The sequence below is a fragment of the Elephantulus edwardii genome, unplaced genomic scaffold (genome assembly GCF_000299155.1).
Source record: "Elephantulus edwardii isolate Elephantulus edwardi_28Jun2011 unplaced genomic scaffold, EleEdw1.0 scaffold00161, whole genome shotgun sequence".
Taxonomy (NCBI): domain Eukaryota; kingdom Metazoa; phylum Chordata; class Mammalia; order Macroscelidea; family Macroscelididae; genus Elephantulus; species Elephantulus edwardii.
Window position 1 is genome coordinate 3,131,957 of NW_006399911.1, and position 17,133 is coordinate 3,149,089.

Sequence of the window (17,133 nt, forward strand, 5' to 3'; positions counted from 1 at the left end):
ACAAAGTTTGAATACATTGTTGTCCACAAAATATCCTTCCCATTTCCTTCATCCCACCTTCCCCTCAAATTGTGCAACCCTACGATTAATATCTTACCCCCCCATTCTCACCCCTCTATTTCCACTCTCCCCCCATTTTGGATCCTCATACTCATTCTACTCTAATGGTTTTATACAGTATTTGTCCTTGTGGGACCGAGTTAGTTCACTCAGTGTAATGCTCTCCAGTCCCTCCCAAGTTAGATAGTAATTTACAGAATGATTGTTCCTGCGTGCTGCATAGTATTCCATTGTATGACCATATATTTATACTCTTTTTTTGTTGTTGTTTTGGTTTTTTTAATTATACTAGTTTATTTACAAAATTTGAATACAACGTTTTCAAGAATAGATTCTTGACATTTCCATCACCACCACCCCCACACACACACCTATCAAATTGTACAACTCCATGGCATATTTGAGGTGTGTTTTTTTTTAATTAGAAAGATAAAGCCAGTTCTATTTTTTTTTCATTTTCTACTAGTTCATTTACAAGATTCGAATACAAATATATACTCTTTTGAAGAAGTATTTTTTATACATAGATATTTATGTCTTAGAAGGTTTCAATCAAGTAGTTCACCCTTAGTGTGTGCCTGGCTTCAGACTCTCTAATGATACATTGTATTTAGGGTATTGTCTGGTTTTCCAGAAACTGTTTTCTCAATGTCTGTTTCTGCCTCAGTATCCTTTTGTGCTCTGCCAAAGAGAAAACATTTTTATATAGTTAGAGGAGCTTTAATAACAGTCCATAGCGAGTTGCATTGCTAACTCAAAGGTCTTACATTTCTAATGATTAGAATCCACCAGCTGCTCCCTGGGAGAAGCTGGGCAGTTTCCTCCCATGAAGATGCACAGCCTCGGGTGCCTGATGGCAGTGAGTTTGAGGCTTTTGAAAAATACCTTTTACCAAGACTTGGAACTGGTTCATTCCAATTCATGGGAGTTCTGGTAGTTTAGCAGGTAAAGAGTTGTACAGCCAGGCCAAAGGCAAGCAGTTTGAATCCAGCAGCTGTTTTACGGGAGAATGATGGACAATCTCTTCCCGTATAATTTCATTTATAGCCTCTGGAAATTTGCTGGAGGAGGGTCAGCTATGAGTTGGTTCCCATGATTCGATGAATGAGTAGGTGAATTCCAGTTCAACCCCCTGCTGATAATTTGCATTTCTTCTTTAGATATATGGAATTAGAATCTATATTGTAATATGATCTTGAGGTGCTTCTTACTCCATATTTTTTTAACCGGTTCCCCTGTATGCTTCTTGTTTGTTGTTGTGCACAACTGAGTCAGAACCAACCCATAGCTGACCCTAATATGTGTATGTGTGTGTGTGTGTGTGTGTGTGTGTGTCTCCTTCTCGTATGGAGCAGGGTGGGTTTCAACTGTGCCTTTGGCTTGGTAGCACAGCTCCTTCCCACTAGGCCATCAGAGTTTCCTATCTGGAATGGAAATTCAAATTATCAGGGATGGACGATGGTCACATCAGAATAAAATTCACCTGGGAAGCTTGTTAAGCTGTGGAGTTGACTCATATACCTGGGGTGGAAATACCATTTCTCAGCAGGCATTGAGCTGGATTGATGGTCTAATTAAGGCTTTGCCTTAGGCAGGCATGCTGTTGCCAATTGTTTCTCAGTATTACAACGTTGGTTTTTCAGTTCTTTTAACTTTAGAAATGCCAGGGATTTCTTGCCTTTCTATTCTCAGCTCTTTACATATTCCACTAAAATAGTCTACTCTGTCTTCTTCAGATGTCCTTTGACATTTTATTCCCCCTCCCCCACTTTTTAAAATTGTGATTTTAAGGGAAGTTTACAGAAAAGTTGGATTTTCATGCATTCATGGTTGTGCATTTTCGTTCCTTCCCCTTCTCCCCTTTGAAGTCTTCTGTTTATGTCTTTTACTTCAGCATTTCATCCTTTTGCTTTGGCTTCTCAACACTCTGGTGAAATTTTCAGGGTCTCTTCTGACATCTGTATTGGTTTTCACTTTCTCCTCTTCTTTTTAGTGCCACTTTTGCTCTCCTCATGGATGTATATCTTCAATGTCTTCAATTATTAGTGTTCCGTGCCTCAAACCTCTTCTGGAAATGATTTTTAAATTCAGGTTTAGATCGATTCAAGGTTGTGTTTTGGTAACAGTGGGCCTGTTTGGTAACAGTTGAGCCTGACGGAGATGGTGAGAATGCAGGAGAAGGCAAGGTTCAGATCAGTTCACAGAGTCTCTGAGAATAAGCAAAAGCAGGGTAAACAGTGACACCCCAGTGTACACTAGTCCTTACAGGCAAGGATAGTACAACTTCATCTCACAGACTTTGGGCATGTCATCAGGACAGGCCAGTCCTTGAATTAAGACCTCAACTTGGTCTCTTCAGCTGTAAAGAGCAGGATGGAGAAAGCCAGAGCAGAGCTAGGACAGCTGTTACTGGGTATCTAGCACGATGGTTAAACATTTGGTTATTAACCAAAAGATAAAAGCCATGAGTGGTTCTTGAAGAGAAGAGCAATCTGCTTCCATAAAGGTGGTGGTGGTGGTGGTTGTTAGGTGCTGTCAAGTCAAGCACGACTCATAGTGAGCCTATGAACAAAAGCTCTGAACCCTGGTCTGTCCTGCGCCATCCTCACACTTCCTGACATTCAAGCGCCCATTGCAGCAGTCACCGTGTCAGTCCACCTGGTTGAGGGTCTTCCTCTCATTCACTGACCCAAAAGTTACAGCTTAGGGGACCCTCTGGTATAGGATCACTATGGTTTGGGATCATGCCCGCAGCACACAACAATAGTCACCTACTTGCGTAGTTGCTCTTTTCCCCTCTGGGCCTGAGCAGGAATGGCTCAGCCCATGAGACCTATGGATCCCCACTTTGTCCCAGGGCTAAGTCTGGCTAGTTCTCAGGCCCACCCCCATTCATTCAAGGGCAGATTATCCAATAAGCTCACTTTTTGCTTATTTACTAATTTATAGTGAACAGTTGCAAGATCTGGTGAAAAACACATGTAAGCTCTTTGCTGTACCTTAGTCAGTAAGCACTATCCAATAGAGGGTGAGCCTCTTGTTTACCTTGCCTATCTGGTCCTCTGTACCTGTCAGGGACTGTGAATTTGAAGAGGCGTGATTCTGTAGGAAGGAGTTGTGGGCTTTGAAGGGAAACAGATGCCTCCTATACCTAGAAGTAGAATCTGAGATGTTAGAAAATGTGAAATTGTTCCCTACAGAAGTAGGTAGATGAAGTAAATTGCTCACTCGCCTTGTTTATTAGCTAATCTGCCCTTGTGTTCAGAGGATAATGGGGTGGGTTCTGTTTCCACAGACATGGCTGTACAGAACTTCGTGGGAGATGCCTTCCGAGGAGCCACCTGGGTGGCACTTCACAACGGAGGGGGCGTGGGCTGGTAAGGCAGTCTAGGGAACGAGTGTGTGTGAACAAGTGTGTATAAATCCAGCTGGGCAGAGGAGGGCTGGGATCGGGCAGCTCCAGTCCTGGACCTACTAGCCCCACTACCCAGCCTTTACCACTCTGTGGATGGCTTTGCTGTACATTTGTTCTTCATGAGCTGCTTTCTGGCTGCTTGATGCAGCTGGGGCACTGCAGCCTTCTGATAGAGGATGTTCCCACGCTTAGGCCTGTGACTGTCTCTCAAGTGACCTCTGATCATGTTTTGGCTAGATCATGCAGTCCCTTGGCCTCAAAGGTAATAAGTCTCTTAGCAGCCAAGCTTCCCAGGGCATCCACATGAGCTGGCTCAGAATTCAGGGCTACAGCCCTGTAAGGGGGCTTAGATTGGCAGAAAATATGACACACACATGTGTTCCTTCCTATGAGCAGGATGGAGAAAGCCAGAGCAGAGCTAGGACAGCTGTTACTGGGTATCTGGTACCCCTGACCTTGATTAAAAGATAAGAGAGTGGGATTCTAAGGCTATTAAAGTAACTGGCTCTGCAGCCATGAGGCTGACCACATGGTGGAGCCTCAGCCTGCCACCAGGTCCTCTCTGAGGCGGTACCACCCCAGTGCTTAGGGTCACAGAGGGCAAGAAGGAGCAGAAGAGAGCCAGCTGGAGAGGACCTTAGGACCTGGGGCAGCAAAACAGTGCTATTCAGTCAAGGGATCCCTAAGAGAGCTCCCACCGTCTCTCCAGGACTGCACACTGAAAATTCCCAAGCTGTGGCCACTCCCAGAGCTGCCTCCTTCTCTCTGGCTTTGTGGAGAGGGACACAGGCTGGAGAGGTCTCAGAACCAGCATCCTTACTCAGACTTTCTTGCGAGCCCTTGGGCAATGCTTCAAATTCACTCTGCCTTTCGTTAAACTCCTGTGTATATAATGCATCAGATACACACTTCTAATAGGCTGATTTTAAAAAACAGCAAGGGAGAAAAATTACATCTATCCCCAACCATTCCCACAGTAAGTTAAGCATTGGGCAGCCAACCAGAAGCTTATGACTTTGAACCCACCAGCTTTTCCAAGGGAGAAAGATAATATGGCTGCTACGTCTGTTAAGATTTACAGCCTCAGAAACCTGATGAAGAGTTACCCTGGTTGGAATCAATCCAACAGTCGTAGGTTGTGGTTGCTTAGGAAGTTCTGGTGGCCTAGTGGTAAGAAGCTGTGCTGCCATCCCAAAGGCACTAGGTTCAAACCCATCAGCTGCTGTGTGGGAGAAGGATGAGCAATCTCCCATGTGATTTTCTACGGAACACAACAACTCTTAATCAAACCCCTTTCAATACTTTAACTGCTTTTTTCCTTTGTAATACTTAAATCCATGTCTCTAAATTACATTTATTGGGGGTTTTCTTCTCCTGTTCCATTAATCAATTTACTAACTGCTTGTGTTGGTATTCTTATTTTTTCAAGACCAGCAATTGTAGCTGTTTAATTGTTTTCTGCTGCCTTGGTCTCCTCAGAGCCTCTCTTTCTGATGTCTTGTTTTGCTCTCTGTCTTTGTCTTTGGCTGTCTGTCCACCAGCCCCTGCTGTCTTATTTAGAGGGGTTCAGGGGTACCACTCAGCTGGCTGGGGCTCTGTGTACTCAGTGGAACCTGTGGATTAGGGGCTGGCTGGCTGCAGAGAAGGGGTCTTTGCACTGAGATCCAAAGGCCCCGAGTCAGCATAGTAGGGCTCAGCTTCCGGTGTCCTGTGGGCTTGGCAGAGGCAGTCTCCTGGCACCTTGACACGAGCCAGGGCACCTGGGGCTCACTGTGTGTTACACTTACCCAGCATCTAGCTCACACTCTCTCTCACTTCCAGAGGTATTTGTGCCACCAGGTGCTGAGGTATTCCAGGGCCTGGGGGAACAGGATACTAATAGGGGTTTATCTTAGGTCCTAGGCCTCCATTCAACTTAGTGACTTCCAAGGAAGAGGTTAGAGACCTGGAGGCTTCAGGAAGGAGAGGGTGCCACAGGCCCTGATGGATGAGTACCGCAGGGCAAACACACCCACATAGTAAAATATCAACCACTCTCACTGCCATCAAGCTGGAACCAATTCATAGCTCACACTCCACTGGGTTTCTCAGGCTGTAAATCACTCAGGAAGAGAGTGTCCTATTATTTTTTCTTAATACAATCACTTTTAGGGAGCTCTGGTGGCCTAGTGGCAAGAAGCTGCACTGCAATCCCAGAGATAGACGATTCGAATCCACCAGATGCTCTACTGAAGAAGAAGGGCAATGTCCTCCTGTACCAGTCAGATCCAGTTTGACGGTACACACACAAAAATTAATAAAATCATAAATTAAATTAAAGTTAAAAAAACAATCCCTTTTAAACATTGTGATTTTAACTAAAGTTTACAGAAAAGTTGGATTAGTTGTACATTTCCCTTCCTACCCCACCCCCAGTTAACTTTAAAAATTAAAAAAAAAAACATTATTGCATAATTTCCTCCAGATTGTCATATTTAAATAAGACGCAAAGTACATCTGTTAAGATCTGAGTGAGCAAATCAATTCAGTGTTAAAAAAACAAACCAACCATATTCAGAGAAATTCACTAATTAGAAAATAGGAAAGTAAAGTAATTTACCCTCCAAACCACTAGCAAAACTACAAAATGAGCCTAGGAAAAGTGAAAAAGGACAGAGGAAGATAAAAATAAAAGTAGAAATAATGATAGTGGTATTCATTAGTCCAAGATATTCCCCAGAAAAGTACACTTTCAAGAGGAAGGATATTTCTAGCTAAGCAGTTGGTGAACTCAGAAGAGGAGATGTCACGCTCAGAAGGTTAAGACAGGCTTCACATATATGGTGAAGGGGGCATAATGTAAAGCCCGAGGCACAAACAGGCAAAGAACGGAAGATATGGCAGCCCCTGTGGGTCCCCAGCTTGCCAGGAATCACCCATCTCCCATCAGAAACAGTGTGTGGAGAGAGTGCCAGGCTGCTGACGAGACGGACACTCTTTACCCCAACCCGGGCCGACTCCTCAGCTGTGTGTCTTCTGCTCCTCTTGCAGGGGTGAGGTGATCAACGGGGGTTTTGGCCTCGTGCTAGATGGAACTGAGGAGGCTGAGCAGCGAGCCAAGGCGATGCTCAGCTGGGATGTCTCCAATGGGGTGAGTTACCTCCACTGCATCTCGCTGCATCTCTCTGCCTCAGACTGCAAATCCAACACAAAGCTCTGCCCCTTCCCACTTACCCAAGTCTCTTCCCTCCAGTTCCTCACTGCCAGGGCCATCCTCCTCTTCAAATCACTCCCTTTTCATCTCCCAGCTTCTGGCCTGACCCTCCAGGCCGTCCATCATCCACACAGCCTGGCCCCTGGCCGTCCTGCCCCTCCCACCCACCACTGTATGGAGAGCTCCATGGCAAAAAGTTTGCTTCCCACCCTCTCTGAAGGTCTTGTTGTACTTGGATGTGCTGTAGTTCATCTTTGCCATAATGCAGAATCCTCTCTTTGGGCATAAGAAGGATTCATGCCTCACTGTGACCACATGATGCACCATGCCACAAATAGGAGGCAGGTGGTAGATGCCAACAAAATAGGGATGAGGGGGCTCAGAGATCCAAATAAGTGCGGGTTTGTGGGCTTGAGATGAGCTTGCTGTCTGAGGACTGAAGGGCCAGCCAGGGTAGGACCTAGTGGGTGAGCAGAACTGTGAGAAGTGTTTAAGTAACTGCCCAACCAGGTAGCTCAGGACTTCACATGTGTGAGAGTGGAGGAGGCCTCAGCTGAGTTTTTCCTCTAGGATGTCCCTGGCTGTGGGATCTCTGAGCTGGGAGTTGGGGCAGGTGAAAAAGATTGCTAGCCCTACCAATATCTCCAGAGTGTATGGAGGCCGAATGGGTGAGGGAGGAGCTATGCAGGCTGGACAAGAATCAGAGCAGAGAGGTCTGGGGATGAGATAGGCTGTGGCCATCTTCCAGGGGAGAGATGGTGATGGCTGGACCCTGTTGAGGGTGACAGAAGGTGACTGGAGGCAGATTTTGAAGGCAGAACCAATATGTGAAGTGCATTCTGTGGGGATGAGGAAGAGTGTGGATGATGACTCACTGGTTGGGCCTGGTGACCTAATGTCAGTCTTGCAGGAAGGGATAGTGGGGGAATTTGGGCTGAGTGATCTGAAATGAAGTTAAAAACCGACAAGAAGCCATCTGAGCTGAGTGTTGGAGGGTCCTGGAAGTGGAGGAGGGCAGAGAGCTTAGAGTCCAGCCATCCAGGGTGTCTTGCTGGGAAGTGCTGCTGACACCAACAGCTATATTGTTCTCTCTCTCTCCCCCACCATGGCCTGCTGTCAGGTGGCCCGGCGCTGCTGGTCTGGAAACCAGAAGGCTTATGAGATCATCTGCCAGACGATGCAGGAGAACAAAGGCCTGGTGGTGACACTCCCACACAAGGTGGTGGATGATGGCCTGCTCCAGAAGGCGCTGCAGCCCTGAGCAGCCTGCAAGCTGGCTCAGACCCCTTCTGTCGCCACACCCTTGGTCCCAGGCTTTACCACACAGCCACACCGCCCTTCCTTTTTCTACCACCTACTTCTCCCTGCTTCTCAGGCACCCAGGAAGCTGCAGGAGGCATGCTGTAAAGCATGCACTCGCAGCCCACGGTTGCACTTTGCCACAGGGTCTCACAGCCACCTTGGAATGCCAGCTAAGGAATCACCGGGTGAAGTCATTTGCCATGATCACATGGCCCCCACCAAGAAGTGCTGTTGGACATGCCCATCTTGCTGAGCCTGCATGCATAGGCCTCTTCTGATTTTCTTCCCACACTGTGGGGCCTCACAGTGCCTTCTGCGTCCATCTGTCTAATTTTGTGCCCGTGTATTTGTTCATCCAAGTGCTCCCCTACCTCAGTACTTCAGGTTTGGCGGACACAAATTCATGACAGCATGCTTTTGCCCTGAGGCAAATCTAGAGAATAAAATGTGTTGGAAATAATAAAATGAAATATGACACATACTCTAGTAGAGTCGGCATTAAAGGTGGTGAGGTAGAGGGTGTGGGATGAGGCAAACAGGTGCAATCTGAGTTCTGCCCTAAAGGTCAGTGATAATTGGGTGGGAAAGGAGAGTGGTGGGCACTCCAGGGGGGCCAGTATAATATGGAAATGAGGCAATGCAGCGTGAGTTCTTACAAAAGCATTTAGAAGTTAATTCCAAAGCCCTGTTGAGAGCCAGGCTGCCCTGTAGAAAGATCATCACCAACCCCCACATCCCTATCCTTGCACCCCCAGGGACAGGGAGCTGCAGGCTTAGACATGACAGATCATCCCCTAGGGATAAGGGAAAAGTAGAAGGAAAGCAGAACGGTAATGAAAGAAGGTGGAGAGAGGGATCTCCCGAAGACCAGAGCAGTATCTCGCTCTGGAGAAGGGCTTGTTATGTTGTGTACCATCGAGTTGGAACCAACTCATAGCTGCCCCTCCAGCAGGTTTTCAGAGGCAGTAAATCACAAGGGAGGAGATTGCCCTTCTTCTCCTGGATGTGAACAGCGTGCCTGTGGATGGCAGCGGAGCTCCTTAACACCAGGCCGCCAGAGCTCCACATCCATGTGAGCCAGAAATGGGCTAGGTGAGGATGAATTTCTGGTTACCTAACACAGGGCAAGCCAGGCTAAATCCTTTGCCTTAATTGGAGCAGAACCCTTTGGGGAGTCAAGACAAGCTCCAGATGACCGTGCCAACGTCCTGCTGAGAACAGGCCTGGGAGATGGAGATGGGCTGATGGTATCCCTGCCCTGTCTTCCTAAGAACCAATGAGATAGGCCCTTTTCCTTGGTAACTCCCTACCAATGGATGGGTAGAAAGACCAGGCCTGCTTTCTGGAATTTCAGTGTGTCAGAGTGAATTTTTCTTATCTAACTAGTATTTCTCCCAAATTAGGATTAGATTTGAGGCACAGTCCCCCACTTTCTCCAACTCTGCCTGCTAGGTAGGACCTTGGGAACTTTGGCCTCTCTGAGGATCAATGAAGTCCAGAGGGAGAAATGTTGTTGTATACTATAGAGTCAGAACTGACCCATAGCTGACCCTCCAGTGGGTTTTCAGAGGCAGTTGATCACATGGGATGAAACGGATTGCCCATCCTACTCAGTGGAACGTCTGGTAGATTAGAAAGTTGTGCCTTCAGGATTGCAGGACAGCTTCTTGCCACTAAGCCACCAGAACGCTCTTATAAACTAGACCCTAAATTTATGCAAATCAGTAGTGTTCAGGTTGTTCCCAACTTACTTATTAGGGTTACAATTTAAAAAAAATAAAAAGACTACTGACTATTGTTTGGGGAGTTTTTCTGCTTTGCTTTTGGTATATTTTAGCATTAGTCGTATGTACTACATACAATGTTAAAATATATCTGTTAAGTTGATATGCAATGTTTTCAACTCCCAAAGACAAATAAAGATCATAATTATAAAGACACTGATAATAGATGAGATGACAATTAAAACTAACAGAAAATTAAGTATATAACTTAGGTCTCAATGAAATTACAATGTAGTCATTGGAATGGAACATCAGTTGAAGTCAGAAACTGTACTCAGCAAGGGCTCCATTTCTAGCCTCTATGGCAGTTACATGCAACCATGTGATCAAGTTATAACCATTACAGATTCATGAAAACCCACACCGCTTCCTGAAAGGATGTTTTAAGGGAGGGAGTGTGCCTTCTGTCTCCCTGCCCTCCATTCTGTTTCATGGGTGCTTCATGGAGCACAGATGTGGTGACTGGGACTCTAGTAGCCATCATGGAATCTAGGAGCAAAGACCAGGCCTTAGAGAAGCCTGGGCCATGACAGAAAGAGAGCCAGTCCTAGACTCTGCAGTGCACAGGCACCCTAGCAATCCTAGTGTGAGGACAGATAAAACAGCCTTATTTAATGACTAGTATTGTGGTGCTTTCCTATAAAGAAAGGCAAACCTAATTCTAACTAACAAGCCTAGAATCACACAGTGGCAAATTCAGGAACAGATTCTACCTGTTTTGCCACAGAACCTACAGCAATCTGTATACATGAGACCTTTGTACAATTCTAAACAGTAAAACCAAACCCCATGCGTTTTTAGGGAATAATGTTAATATAATTCTTATCTTTCTATTATATATTACTTAACCACACTGTAACAACTGTCTTTTTTAGAAAACATTAAAGTCCTTAAGAATCTGATTTCAGAGGACAGGAAAACAGTCCTATTTGGCTATCAGTAACTTATGAAACAAAAATGATTTTTGACATTTGTGTATCATGTTTTCTGTCCTTTGTTGGTTGATGCCACCCAGCTGACTACAATTCATAGCAATCCTATGAACAACAGATCTGAACTCTGCCCAATCTTGAGTTTTTCGGATCATTCCACCACTCTCAAGTCTGTTAGAGGGAGAAATAGATTCCTTTATTCTGATTCAAGTTGTAAGGGCTGGATGGAAAGGAAAGCACCTGGCCCTCTTTTGTGTCCAGCCTTCCCACCCCACACTCTTGTGCGCACACTCCTGCTGCTGGCCTCTGACAGTCTACTTCATGCCAGTTTCTATTCTAGATGCTGGGCACCCAGAGAATCACACAGACGCTCACCTTCGGCCATCAGCTGGAGAACCTTGTCCCATCATCTTCTAAGTGCCTTCGAGCCACTGCAAGATTTTCAGACTCTTCTTGGCTCCAAACCAAGAATGTTGGCAGGGATTTTCCTGGGCCACAGTCCCATCAGCCCACTGCCAGTCTGGCACTGTCAGGGAGCGGTGACTGCTGTCAGCAGGAGGAACGCAACGTCATTCCCATCAAGGTGGACTCATAGTTGACCCTCCAACAGGGTTTCAGATGCTAGGAATAACATCTGAAGATATTGGTCCTTTTCCCCAAAGGGCAAACGTGGATTAGAATCCCTTTTCTTTGGGTTGGCAGTGCAGTTCTCTACTGACTATGTCACCAGGGCTCCCTATTCATCAAGGAGGCCCTAAAGGAGTCAGTGTGGACTTGGGCAGTGGCACAGCCTCGGCAGCAGCATCCCTTATGATACATTCACTTCATCCTAACGTTTAAGAAGGCTGGAAAGTATAGCCCACTTAGATATGTATTCACCAAAACAATTAAAATAGAAGTCATTTAGCCATAAAGGACACATGGGCTTTGTTACCATGAAGATTCAAGGTTGTGAAATGGCAAAGACCTGGGCACTCTGATCTTGGAATTTGTGGAGAGGGCCATCTCTGCACTCTCTGAGCCTGGCATTAACCCAGGACCCCATTCCTTACTGGGTTGGCAACCCGCAGCCTATTCCAGAGGGCTTCATTGGAGCAATGAGCTCTCTCACCCTTCATTTTTCCAGAGTAGGTTTCCAACTTGGAGCCAGTAGGCTGGAATTGCCATATTTTGTCTAACCTGCCTTGTTTGAGTGCAGGGAGAATATGTGTGTGTGTGTGTGTGTGTGTGTGTGTGTGTGTGTGTGTGTGTAAGTATATATACTTACTGATATTTTTAAAAAAATTTATTTTATACTGGTTTACATATAAAGTTTGTATACATTGGTTTTCACACCAGATCTTTCCCATTTCCTTTACACCCCCTCCATCCACCCATCAAATTGTGTGATCCTATGATTCTCCCCCCATTCATCCTCACCCCTCTGCTCCCCTCCCTTGGATCCACATACATGTTTTACTAGTTATCTTTTTATTTCTGCAATAATGGTCTTATACAGTGTTTATCTTATGGGACTGAGTTAGTTCACTTAGCATAATTCTCCCCAGTCTGTCCCAAGTTAGGTAGTGATTTACAAAATCACTGCTCCTGTGTAGTATTCCATTCTGTGAATGTGCCATAATTTCTCAATCTATTCAATTGTGGTTGGTTTGTTTCTTTGTTCTTGCGATGGGGAATAACACTGCTATGAACATTGATATATAAGTCTCTGTTTGTGTCTCATTTTCTGTTTGTGTTCTCATTTTCATGGGATATATTCTAAACAGTAGACTAGCTGGGTCATGTGGAATTTCTATGTTCAGATTTTTTGAGGAAGCACCAAACTGCCTTCTAGAGTGGTTGTACAATTTTATAATCCCACCAACAGTGTATAAGAGTTCAACTCACTGATGTTTACAAATTGGAGATTTTACCTAAAACTTGAGATTTTGAACTTACTAGAGAAATAAAAATATCAGACACTATTTGCCCTTACTGCTTTTGTGGCAGCAACCTGCTGGAGCATCTTTTAGGCAGAGCTTGTTCTTTCCAAGGGATTTCTGGTGTCTTTTATCCAAAGTTACACTGCTAATGTAAAGGTCAGGACTCTCGGGCGGTTGGAATCTCCCAGTAGCTCTGAGGGAGAAAAGATGAACAGTCTTTTCTCATTCAACTTACAGCCTTGGAAATCCAGTGGAGGGGCAGCTATGAGTCAGTTTTGACTTGATAGGAAAGAGAAGGAGAGGGAGAGAGAATCTGAAGGAGAATGAGTGTTTACCAGGTTGCCAGTTTCCACCAGTTCCTGTTACTACTGTTAGATGCTGTTGAGTGACTTTCAACTCATGGTAACCCATGTGATAATGTAAAACTGCTTCGTAGGGTTTTCTAAGTTGTAATCATTATGAGGGAAGATAGCTAGGTCTTTCTCCTTAGGAGCCAACTGGTGACTTCAAACCACCAACTGTTTGGTGGTTATTATGTGCCTCAAGTCGACTGTGACTCATAGTGACCCTATGCACAATACCTCTGAACCCTGTGCTATCCTGAGCCAGTCTCGATGTCTTCGCCACATCTACCCCCATTACCCCAGTTATTATGTCAGTACATCACATCAAGGGCCATTTTTTCTTGTGCTGTCCCTCCACCCTTCCAAGCGTATGTCTTTCTCCAGGGACTGGTCCCTCCTGGAAGGAATCACGCTCAAAGTTTATCAACCAGAGCTTTAAAATCCTTACCTCCCCCAATGGAAAAAAAAATCCTTACCTCCAAGGAGAAACTTGATTTTACCACCTCCAGAACAATTCTGTTTGTTGTTTTGGCAGTCCATGATATGTTAAATAATCTTCTCCAACACCACAGCTCAAAGACATCGATTCTTCTGTCATCTGAGGTCATTGACCAGTTCTCTAATGCATAGCAAGTAGTTACAAAGACCATGACCTGGATCAGGAGCACCTTAGTCTCTGGACTGACACTGTTGCTCTTCAGCACTCTGGAAAGGTCCCTGACACCAGATTTTTCCAGTATAATTTGTCTGTTGATTTCCTGTCTGCTGCTATCAAGACTGTTGGACCCAGCAAGCTGAAGTTGTTGACAATCTCAATCTCTTCTCCATCCATTATGATGCTGGCAATTGGCCCAGTGGTGAGAATCTTTGTTTTCTTGATGTTGAGCTTCAATTCCTATTGAAAACTGCAAATCTTGACTTTCTGCAGCAAGCGCTTCAGGTCCTCCTCAGTTTCAGCAAGCAAGGTTGTGTCATCTGCATAATGTAGGTTGTTTATTAGTCTTCCTCCAAGCCTAATGCCACATTCCTTCTCATAAAGTCCAGCCTCCTGAGTCATCTGTTCTCTATATAGATTGAAAAGATATGGAGGCAGAAAACATCCCTGACACATTCTTTTTCCCAATTTTGAACCATGCAATGTTTCCTTCCTCTGATCTGATAACTGCTTCCTGGTTTCCCATGAGCACAATCAGATGTTATGGGATTCCCATTCTTCTCCATGTTAGCTGCAACTTGTTGTGATCCCAGTAATTAACCTTTGTGTCACCTGGGCTCCTTCTTAAAGTCTTTCCAGCTCCTAATAGCAAAGGTGTATGCTTGTTGTTTATTCTTGAGCAGAAGCTTCCATTTCTCACACCCACCTGTTTTACCCCACTGGGTAACACTTTGTAGTACTTGTGTGGTCTCTATTTTGAGCTGAGTCTGTGACCTTGATAACAAAGTTTCCTTTAGTGCAACTGAAGTCTCTCTCACTGTCTGGGGCAAAGAAGAGAGAAGAAAAGCAAAAACGTACATTGTTGTTTGCTGTCAAGGAGGAACTGACCCATAGCTGACCCTCCAGTGGGTTTTCAGAGATAGTAAATCACAGGAAAGGAGACTGTCCATCTTTCTCCTACAAAGCAGCTGGTGGATTCAAACAGCATGCCTTTAGGATTGCAGCACAGCTGCTTATCACTAAGCCACCAGAGCTCCCTGCAAAGATGTATAGAAACAACTAATCTAAAAGATTAGTGGACCATGTGAACCTTAACTTCAGGAATCTGAGACCAGAAGAACTCAGATGGTACCTGGCTATCAATGCTGACCCCTCTAAAAAGGATCACAGTAGTGGATCTTGGATAGAGTGAGGGGAAGGGGAAATGTGTAAAACAACAACAACAACAATAATAATAATAATAAAGATCAGAACAGGCTAAATGGTCTGATAGACTGACTGGTGGAATTGTGAAGATTGTTGTCTTTTGAATCTGGAACCCTTCAAACTTTCAAATTTGGAACAAAATTCACTGCTCCCCTCAATTTCAAGAAAGAGAGTAAAGGAAAGAGAGAAAGAAAGAAAGAGAGAGAGAACGAGAGGGAGGAAGGGAGGGAAGGAAGGAAGGAAGGAGGGGAGGGGAGGGGAAAGGAAGGAAGGTGAGAGGAGAGAAGAGAAGAGAAGAAAGAAGGAAGGAGGCATCCTCTGAGGTGAACAGTTAAGACCAGGAAGTCATTTATTCTTTAGAATAACCAACCATATTAAGATCAAAAGGGTTACATTTGCTCAGGATAAAGCCTAGAAAACAAGAAGGGTAGGACAGAAGGATTAATAGAAATGAGAATTACAGAGAGGAAGTTGGAAGAGTTCTACTATGTTGTGGGAATTGTAATTAATCTTACAAAACAAAACGTGTATCAATGGTTGAATGGAAAGCCAATTTGCTTTATAAACTTCACTCAAAAAATAATTTTTTAAAAAGCTAATCATTATCTGGCAAGAAGCTGTGTTGCAATACCAATGGTACGTGGTTCAAGTCCACCAAATGCGGGAGAAGGATAAGCAAACTCCTCCCAGGTGATCAACTGCTTCTAAAAACCTGCCAGAGGGTCAGCTGTGGGTCAGTTCCAACTCTACATACAGTGCACAACAACTACAACAGCCTTGTCTGAGAAAAAGAAGTTTCCACCTTGTCCATTCTGCATCTGTCTCCTCCCAGAACTTGGAAGTTCTAAAAGCTGTTAGCAATCCCCACTGATGCCATCCAGCAAAGGGTGCTAATGCGAGTAGGTGGGTTTCTTTCCAGTGCAGAACATTTTACCAACCACAAGAGAGTATCCTACTCCTCTCTTCTCCTGTCTCATCCCAAACACTTTCTATATATAGTAACTGCTTGAGAATGTAGACTCTGGGTTACTGAAGATGAACCAGCAATACTTTTTAGTCCTTAGCATTTGGGGGGAAATATTTTAGAATATTGAGTCCGTGCTGCTGCGGGAGACACCACTGAATAATAGTAATAAATATTCAAGTGCATCTGATGAATTGGCACATGTAATCCTGTTACTCATGGCAGAGGAGAATTTTGTGCATCTTATTATAATAATAAGGGCATTAGAAAAACCTGCAATCGGTCTGGAGCTGAGATTGGGTGATGAGAGGAAGTCAGCGAAAGCAGGGGTGATTCACATCTCCACACATCTTGTTTATAAGAGAAGGTGACGTGCATGAGGACAAGTCATGATTGGTGAAGCTGCTTGATCACTGGTTTTGGCTAAGAGATGTATTTTGTGGGTAGCACAGAATCTTGTTTCATTTGGGCTTACACAAAATTATATACTGGCCTTGCTTCATGTATTTTATTATCATAAATCTCAGAGTGAGCTTGCCTGAGGCTGGGCTTCCAGGAAATGGTTTCTGTTCTATGGGTGAGTGAGGGCCAGGTAGTCTTCTTCCATGGCTGGATCTGCTCTTACTTCTTCCTTAATCCTCTTTGCCCCACAGATGAGGAAACCAAAGCAGCACAGAGAAGCCATGGTGCATTGAAGAAGCCTTCCAGTTTGTCCCAACACCTCTCCTGAGAGGTGGCTCTGACCTGGTCTTGCAGCTTGCTTTGATCACTAGATAAAATGAGAAAAGCTGGTGTGCCAGTGCCCTCAATGGACACAACTGCCGCCCTTCCGCGGTGCTTCCTCACAGAGCCCGGCTGCAGGGTTGGGAGAAGCCCAGGCGAGCCGCGTGGACAAGAACCATGATATTCTGCCAACTGCCCCAGCAGAGACCTTGTCAAAGGCCCATAACTGCCAAACAAAGAGACTTTCTGAGAAAATAAAAATGTTCTACATGTGCATTACATCAGCCCCATGTGCTGTGATGACTCATGACTAGCAAAAATGAGAGAGGGACTTTAATATACTTTCCTTTTAATGGATTCAAACTCAATTCAGTTGTATCTTAATGGGAGCATATTACCTCCTTTTTCTCCTGCTGAAAAGCTAGTGGGTTCAAACTCTGGCCTTTCAATCAGCAGCCCAGCAAATTATGTGTAATGTGGTTGTGTATCATCGAGTCAGAACCAACCCATAACTGACCCTGCAGTGGGTTTTCCAGAGACAGTAAACCACACAAAAAAAGATTATCCTCTATTTCACCAGGGCTCCCTGAAGGTGGAAGCTTAAGTTCACTGCCATAGAATTGGAACTGGAGT

The 17,133-nt window shown here is 44.9% G+C and overlaps 1 protein-coding gene across 1 annotated transcript in view; it reads left to right on the forward strand.

The window, feature by feature from the left end:
- Positions 1 to 7,929, forward strand: part of UROC1 (urocanate hydratase 1) — a 51,947-nt gene extending 44,018 nt beyond the window's left edge. Inside the window, exons 18-20 of the mRNA XM_006895163.1 lie at positions 3,356 to 3,437; positions 6,506 to 6,605; positions 7,789 to 7,929. Of these exons, the coding sequence (XP_006895225.1) occupies positions 3,356 to 3,437; positions 6,506 to 6,605; positions 7,789 to 7,929 (323 nt within the window). The remainder of the gene's footprint in view (positions 1 to 3,355; positions 3,438 to 6,505; positions 6,606 to 7,788) is intronic.
- Positions 7,930 to 17,133: the final 9,204 nt, after the last annotated feature.